Source organism: Manacus vitellinus, unplaced genomic scaffold, assembly GCF_001715985.3.
Source record: "Manacus vitellinus isolate BGI_N305 unplaced genomic scaffold, ASM171598v3 scaffold_85_pilon, whole genome shotgun sequence".
In the NCBI taxonomy this organism is placed as follows: domain Eukaryota; kingdom Metazoa; phylum Chordata; class Aves; order Passeriformes; family Pipridae; genus Manacus; species Manacus vitellinus.
In genome coordinates, this window is record NW_021940845.1 from 1,460,056 (window position 1) to 1,468,332 (window position 8,277).

General features: G+C 51.2%; 1 protein-coding gene across 2 annotated transcripts in view; it reads right to left on the reverse strand.

Moving 5' to 3' along the window:
* ACSS2 (acyl-CoA synthetase short chain family member 2) overlaps window positions 1–4,474 on the reverse strand; it is a 30,468-nt gene extending 25,994 nt beyond the window's left edge. For both annotated transcript variants that reach the window (XM_018085681.2, XM_008921110.3), the window contains exon 1: window positions 4,279–4,474. In XM_018085681.2, the coding sequence (XP_017941170.1) occupies window positions 4,279–4,367 (89 nt within the window). In that variant the 5' untranslated portion in view covers window positions 4,368–4,474. The remainder of the gene's footprint in view (window positions 1–4,278) is intronic.
* Window positions 4,475–8,277: the final 3,803 nt, after the last annotated feature.

Below are 8,277 nucleotides of genomic sequence, written 5' to 3' on the forward strand. Positions count from 1 at the left end.
GAGATGTTGTCATTTGGAGGGATGAGAAATGCTTTCTGGAGCATTCAGGCACATGCAGCCAGCTTTGTAACCCCCTCCCAGGCTGGCAGATTTCACCAAGAGAGAACAGAGTTACACTTTCTGGCATGGCAACTACAACTGCCATTGCCCTTGAAGGGGGTACAAGATTTACAGCTCAATAAAACACTAATACATTCAGTGTAATTTCTTACCTACCTCAGGTGCATCCCATCTCCTTCATCTCCAGAAGCAGAGCACTGTACTGTCCAGAAATGCTTCCAAAAGAATTAATATCTGCCAAACCCACCAATCTATCACTCAGCACACACAGCAGGGAGATGACATAGATTTCTGAGGATGCTGAAGGGGCCACCCCTTTTCCCATGGAAATCCCCATCAGGAAAGGAGCTGTGCTGAGCCTGGGTACTGCTGTGAGCATGAACCAGACCAGGCACAGGCCTGCAAGTGTGGATCAGTAAAAACCTTCCCAGTGGTGAATTTTGTTCTTTAAGCAAACTGTGTGATTTAGGGATGTGCTTTCACCACCAGAAGAGTGTTGAAAGAGGCTTCATCACTGGAAGTATGAAAAGTCATCCAGGAAGTTACCAAAGAAATGAAGAGTCAATTTGACATGGGACACTCCAAAGCCCTGAAGCCAGTGGGAGCAGCAGAGCCAAGTGCATCATAGAGAAACTGGCTACAATTAAACACTTTAAAAGGCTGGATATTAACAGCCAGCATCCTCAGTCACAGCCTCTGTGCATATGACAGATCTGTGGGTTGATTTGGTTGTTTTTCTTCTTGTTTTTTTTTTTTTTCTTAAAAGTGCTCTATAGTTGTGGGGTTTTTTTCTTGCAGAAAGTTTTATTAGAAGATATCTCAGAGCTACAAGCCCATAAATCCTGTATTACATTTTAAAATAAAATAAAGAAACCCAAACCAAACAAACCACACCTTCTCCTCTTATATTTGCATGTCCTGCCTGTTCTCTGGAACAAGGGAATAATGCAGTTATTCTCTTGTTTAAACAAAGCTCCAGAGAGCTCCAGCAGCCTTTACTATCCTTATTGCTCCTTTCTAATATGTCAATATTAAGAAAGCAGAAGATTAATACACTCTCCCAGAGCAGGCAGAAGCCAGAAGCCCCCTGCTAAGCCCCCACAGCTTGGCTACAGGGACTCTAAAAACACTGTGTAAAGCTGCACCTCCTGCCCCTGTCCCCTGGTCCCACCAGCACCACCAGCACTGCAGCTGGAGCAACTGGTTTGAGAACCAGAGGCACAGGTTATGCACAGAGCAGGCTGCATCCAAGTGCCTTCACACCCCGGGGTCTAATTAGAGAGAGTTTTGCAATGGCTGTTGTTCTTTTTGAATTCCCACCTGGTTATACTTTTACCTCCACAGCTGCCCAGGCTGAAGTTTAGCTGAGATCACTGACAGACACTTCAGCACAGAACTAAGGGCTGCCCCAGTGCCATGGGCATGTCTACAGCACCCTGAAGGAATACTGTGCTCCTGCCCTAACTAACCACCCATGACAAAGTCCCCAGCACTGCTGCAAGTGCCCTCAGTGTCCCAGCAGTTTGTCCAGCACGTGTTTCACCTGTGAATCCCACAGATGTCACCACAGGTACCCACCTCCGCAGTAACCACTGTGACTGACCTCAGCCTTTCCACACAATTGTGAAAGAGATCTCACTTTTGAGAGCAGCACTTTATCAGAAGCATTTCCTGGAGCTTCTGTTCCTTTTTTTAGGCCACATCAGCAATACCAAGCAGAGAAAGAGGAATCAAAAGCAGCAGAAAGAGAAATACTTGTAACGTTCGTGAGCAGTGTGAGATACCAGAGTGAAACAGGCCACAGGGATTAAAATCCAAGTGTTTCCTGCAACTCAGGATGGGCATTTTGAACCACACAGTCCTCCTAACAGCACCGTGAGGACACCACCACGACAGCAAACGTCACCTATGTACAAGTTCTGGTGCATGAAGCAATCCCTTGTACTGCCCCTTGTGCTGAAAATGCAATTCTATGTGGCTTGGGATTAGACCCCCTGAGTGGAGCCAATTTGGGCAGCTCTGGACTGCTGGTGGTGCAGGAACCTCCAGAGCAGCTTGGCCATAACAAACTCAAATGAACTGCTGGCTCCTTCCAACCCCAGCGAGGCTGGAGACAGCCAGTCAGCAGCTGAGTTTTGTCAGCACACATCACTTCCCAGAGACACTCAGCAATGCCTCCAAACGTTATTCACCTCTTCCCTAATTTCTCCTCTCTGAAAGCAGAGACTCTGGTCCTGTATCTTTTCAGAGCTCCCAGAGGTGGGCAGTCACCCATACCTTGGTACAAGGTCAGCACATTTTCCCACTTAGCAGGCTACAGACTTCTTAGAAGCTCGGGTATTCAAAAATAAAAAAAAACCTATTTGGCTTTCAGAGGCTTTAATTTCTCTTTTCATCTTTCATACAGCACAACAAACCTCAAGTGCTTTAGGGAGCCAGGCTCGTTCCAGAATGTTAAACACAAAATGTCAGAGGACAAGATGAGAGCAATTAATTATTGTTTTGTTTTGAAGAAAAGCACATGCCTAGAGAGGAGTAATTTTGTGAGACACAGCCCTCAGCCCCACTTCCTCAAGTCCTCAGTGCCACAGGTGTGCAGGTCAGTACCACCCATGTCATGTCCAGTGTGCCTCTTCCATCCCTCCCACCGGCATCCCCACCTGGCACAACATTCCCAGCTCCACACAGCAGTGCCAGGTCACTTGTGACAGACCCATGCTAGGAAAGTTTATCCCAAAACAATCAGGGAAAACTGTCTGCTGAGGAGGAGGAGACACCTTATTTTTCAGCACTGTGAAACACCACAACTGACAGTCACCCACCATTCTCATATCCACTCCAAGTTCTGCTCAGCACCATAAATACCCACACCCAGGCTGCCAGAATAACTAAGAAAAATCTTCACCAAGCCCAAATTAAAGCTGTAGGCTGCTGCCTCGCTGTCACCCAAAGATTTATGTGCAAGAAGAAGGTACCCAGTCCCTCCATAAAGCCCAGCACTGGCTGCCAAATGGCTCTGTTTGCTGGCACACCTTTACCTGAATGAGTTTACACAGTTTTCATTCAGAAGCCACAGTCATTTTGCATCTGAGCGAGCTGAGAATGTATTTAACTGGCAGGGCAGTATAAACACTTTCAACATTTCACCTGTGCCTTATCAATGTGATTATTTGCTAGGCAGTGCATGTAATTCCTCTGCTGAGGCAGGAGTGCTCTGGATAGAAATTCCAGTGTGAGCCCTTTACACCAAGGGAAACCTTCAACTGCACATATCACTTAGAGAATCTGACATTTTTATTGCAATGACGGTAAGACTTCTCCAGCTGCTCTGCTGAAGGGACTCCCCATATCCCAATGAGTGCATCCCTAACAGAGGGTACATTTAATTGTGCTTCTGCACTGCCACATACAGTCATATCCATGCAGCATAAATACCATTTCAAGGGAAACAGCAAAATGCACAGGAGAGCCAGGCATGGCTGTGTTTGGGGACACAGCTGAGGTGCCAGCTGAGCTAGTTCAGCAGGGATTGTTAATTCTGGAGCTCAGGCATTGCCAGTGAAACCTACTTTTCATCAGCATGAAAATAAGGCTTCACATAGATTTTAACACTAGTAACTACTCTGGTAAAAAATACAAACATACTTGAGATAGAGCTGGAAGTAACTTTTCTTCCCAAAGGTAGATAAGCCAGTCTTTCTGAAAGCACCAGTGCTAACATGTTTAAGTACAATGAATCAATATATAAGCTCAGGTATTTGGGGAACGTTTCTGCCACAGCAGTGGAAGCTTGCCAGACCCACAATACAAAAACACGGCAGATATGGGGTTTATGAGCTTTTAGCTGTCAGACATTAGCTGTTCCTCACCCCAGTCTCTGTCCACATCTACCTCCTTCACCAGGGAGTTGTAGCTCCCGTCTCACTCCCATCTCTGACTGCTCTGAGCTCTCAGCAGGTACAACTGCAAAGGCAGAGCTGGAAGTCAGGTGCTCCCCGCTGCTATGCCGGGCACTCCAATGCATCCCAGGAAGGGCAGAGAAGCTCCACGGCACAGCTCTTCCCAAGGACACTGGAAGCAAACACTTGCTGTACCCACCTAAAGGTTAAAGCCTCTCAGGTTCTCAGCCTCCCATTCACCTCAGCGGAAACTGACCCTGTTTGTCCCCTTTCGCGGGTATTTCCACACCTTCCAGCCACAACAAACCCAGAAACTCACCAGTAAAACGCCACTTTGTCCCCGAGCTTCTTCTCATTGACGTTTCTGTCCAGGAGGTTGTAGCAGATGTTGGTGGTCGCCCCTTTCATCCACTCCACGAAGATCTTCCCCTTGGTCACGTCGAAGTTGTACTTCAGGAAGGGTCCCGTGTGCGGGCTCTTCCAGTAGAACTCCTTAGCGATGTCACCCCAAAACTCTGCAAAGGCAGGCGGAGGCCACGGCTCGTGAGGGAGAAACGGGGACGAGGGGAAACAGGGATGAAGAAAACAGTGATGAAGGGAAACGGGGATGAGGGGAAACAGACAGGGATGAGGGAAAACAGGGATGAGGAAAACAGTGATGAAGGGAAACAGGAATGAGAGAAAACAGGGAGGGATGAGGCAGATGACACTTCTGCGGACAGGAGGAGCACCCTCGGAACACCTCAGCCCTGGGGGGCTCCCCGCGGCCCCCACACACCCCCAAGCCCCAGCGGGCACAGCCCGGGAGGGCCGGGGAGCCGCCTTTGCCGCCCGCCCCGCCCGCTCACGCCCGCCCCGCTCAGCCGTGCGGCTCCTCCACGGAGCGCTAGGTTAGAGGCCGCTGGTAGGTGGCGGCAAGGCATGGGGACGTGGCATGGCCGCGGGCAGCAGCTCGAGGCCGCGGCCGAGTAGAGCCGGGCCATGCCTCGCCGGGCGCATGCACCCATGGCGGGGCGCGGCTCTGCGGACGCGGGCCGCCACAGCCCGGCATCCACTCCGCCGCGCCGAGCGGGGGCGGACGGCGGGCACGGCCCGCCCTCACTGGCGGGGAGCGCGGCGGGTGGCGCGGGGGCCACCGCCCCAGCAGCGCACGGCAGGTCATGAGCCGCCCGCCAGGCCCCGCGCCCGAGGAGGCGGCCGTGAGGGCAGCCACGCTGCGGGAGAGAGGATGGGGCCAACACCTGACGACCGGGAGCCACTGCATCGGTCTTCCACTCTCAGTGCTACTCCCACTGTGTCAAGTGCCAGTGCAACCCCCACAGCCATAGAGCCCTAAAAATGACCCTGTCCCAACTAGTCAAAGTAATTTAGCCACCCTTGAGTGTCAGTGGTGTCCCCCAGCAGCCATGGCACCCCACAGCTTTGAGCCCCCCAAACGCCGTGTCCCTCCTGTCAGCCGTGTGCCCACCAGCTTCGCTGTGGCACTGGTGGTTCCTGTTCCAGCCCAGCCGTGTCCCTTCTGTCAGTGTGTCCCACTGCAGCCACATGTGCCCCCCAAACACCGTGTCCCTCTTGTCAGTGCTGTCCCCCTATCAGTCAGGTCACCCCACAGCCATGAGCCCCCTAAATGCCGTGTCCCTCTTGGCAGTGTGTCCCCCTGCAGCCACGTGTGCCCCCCAAACACCGTGTTCCCTCTTGTCGTTGCTGTCCCCTGTGATAAATAAATAATTGTGATTCGTGAAACAAATGGGTGATTACGTCAAAATAAAACAAACGGATTGTAAAACTTAATTACACCCCCATAAAGAAATAAAACAGACCCTTACAAGGTCAAGGGCCCTAAACCTCTCTGCTATCCTAAAAATAAAATATAGTTTTTTTTAGGCAACTGTTCATCCAAGAATGCATGAATTATGACCAGTTGTAGAGATAACCCTCTTAGCTTTAGCTGTAAGAAAACCCATATATTAAATACTTAGCAAAAACCTGTAAAATGTATATGTATATGATATAATTAATATGCATGAAGTAGCTAAGATAAATACTAAATGTACCCTGTAGTAGGCGTGCAGATTTGGGAAACTGGTCACCATTTCTGTCACCCAGCCGGCTGTTTGCTTTTACCATATAATAAACTCTTATTCAAAAACTGATAGAAACTCGAGGCTTTGTTTATCACACCCCTGTGTCAGTGCTGCCCCCCTATCAGCCATGTCACCCACAGCCATGAGCCCCCCAAGTGCTGTGTCCTCCTTGTCAGCGGTGTCCCCTGTGTCCGTGGTGCCCCCCCTCAGCCATGTCACCCCACATGAGCCGTGAGCCCCCTGAACTCCGTGTCCCCCCCATCAGCTGCCTTTGCTGTGGCAGTGGTGTTCCTCTGCCAGCCGTGTCCCTTCTGTCAGCCATGTCCTCCCCAGCAGTGGTGACCTCCTGTCACCACAACAGGCCCACTGCCATGTCCCTGCTGTCAGCTGTGTGTTCCTGCCAGTGGTGACCCCCTGCCAGCCATGTCCCTTCTGTCAGTGGTGACCCCCTGTCAGCCATGTCCCCCCCATCGGTGGTGACCCCCTATCAGCAGTGTCCCCTTTGTCATTGTGTCCCCCTGTCAGCCATGTCACACCCATCATCCTCATTAGTGGTGTCTCCCCCTGTCAGGCCTGTCCCTCCCGTCACTGCTGCCTCCTCCTGTCAGCCGTGCCCCTCCATCAGTGGTGTCCCTGTGTTGGTGGTGTCCCCTCAGAGCCATGTCCCCTCCATCAGAGGTGTCTCCCCCTTATCATTAGTGTCCCCTGTCAGCCCATGGCCCCCCACCATCAGCCCCTATGCCAGCACCGTGTCCCCATAAGCACAGCTGCCCCATCAGCCACATCTCCCTCATCAGCAGTGTCCCCCAGGAGCTGAGTCCCCTCAGTGCCAGTCCCTGCCACTTTGCCAGGCACAGGGGAGCGACCCAGAGCTCTATCAGAGATCCTCCTTCATAGCCCCAACACAAGCCAGAGGCCATGGCCACACCCTGTGCCTGGTCCCTCCTCTTCCTTTGGATTCATGACCCTCCACTTCGCCACCACTGAGCTGGGTGAGCACAGTAAGCTGTGGCAGTTTTACTGAGCACCTTCCCCTGCAAAAATTGTACAGACTTTGTGCAGTTAGTGAGAAATTAAACAAATTTTTAATCAAGAAGGCAGTTAAATACTGGAACAGGGGCTCAGAGTGGCAGCAGGGTCTCAGTCCTCAGACACAGACAAAATTCAACCAGAGAAGTCCCTGAGCAACCAGTCCCATTGGAGCAGGGGGCTGGACCTGGTGTCTCCCAGAGACTAGTGTGATTCCATGAGTCTGCCCTTGGAGACAGGAGTCACCTGTGGTTGTACCTCCTGCAGGCACTCCATTGTCATCCTAGTCCTTAACATTCCCTGAGTTCAGCCAGACTGCCCTCATGGCATTGCCAGCCAAGGTGGTATTTCCTAGCCAGGCTGCCAAAACCTCAAATTCCACTTCTGCACTGGGGAATATCACCCCTTGGAGCAAATCACTGCTGTGCCCAGGGAGCCACTTGCCTTGGAGTCAGGGAATTTTATGGTGGTTTGGGTTGGGGCCAAGGAACACCCAAGACATAAAAGTCCATAAACTTGAACTTGGCACAGTGTTCCAGTGGTCTGGTGTCAGCAAGCAGGTACAGCCTACATCAGGATCCTTGGTGTACTCCATGGTTTAGTGCACTCCCTGGGAGCATTGCCTTGCTGTACATGGGAGGAGTTGCAAACTTGTGGACTGGTCAGCACTGTCTGCTCTTCAAGCAGTGTTCTCATCAGCAAACAGGCCAGAAACAGTTCTACAGACAAAAGCAGCAGTGGTGGTGGTGTGTATTTTCCACTAAGGGTGCTCCCCAGTTTTGAAGGACATGTTTATCCTGCAGCTCCCTGCTCTGGGCTCAGTTTGCTGCCTTGCCCACACTGCTTGGGGGCAGAGATTCTTCTGTGACTCCATTTAGGAGGACACAACTGGTTTCCTCCAAGGTGAAACCCAGGAGTAGTTCAGGTGATGTACAGATGGGCTGTACCCTGTGGACAGTATCACTCCAGAGATACTCTTTACACCCCAAATGGGTCAGCCACCCTCACATCACACTGCAGCACTGTAACAAAGCTTCCTCAGCCGTGTGGTATCAAATCCCTGCCCTGGAAAGCTGCAGTGTGGCCTCACATTATTGATTTCATTGTTAGTAACAAAAAAAAAATCACCTGAAGGTGAAGTCTCCAACACAAGTCCACATGTATCCAAATGCCCAATTTTAGCATATTCCTTGTTGGAGTTTCAG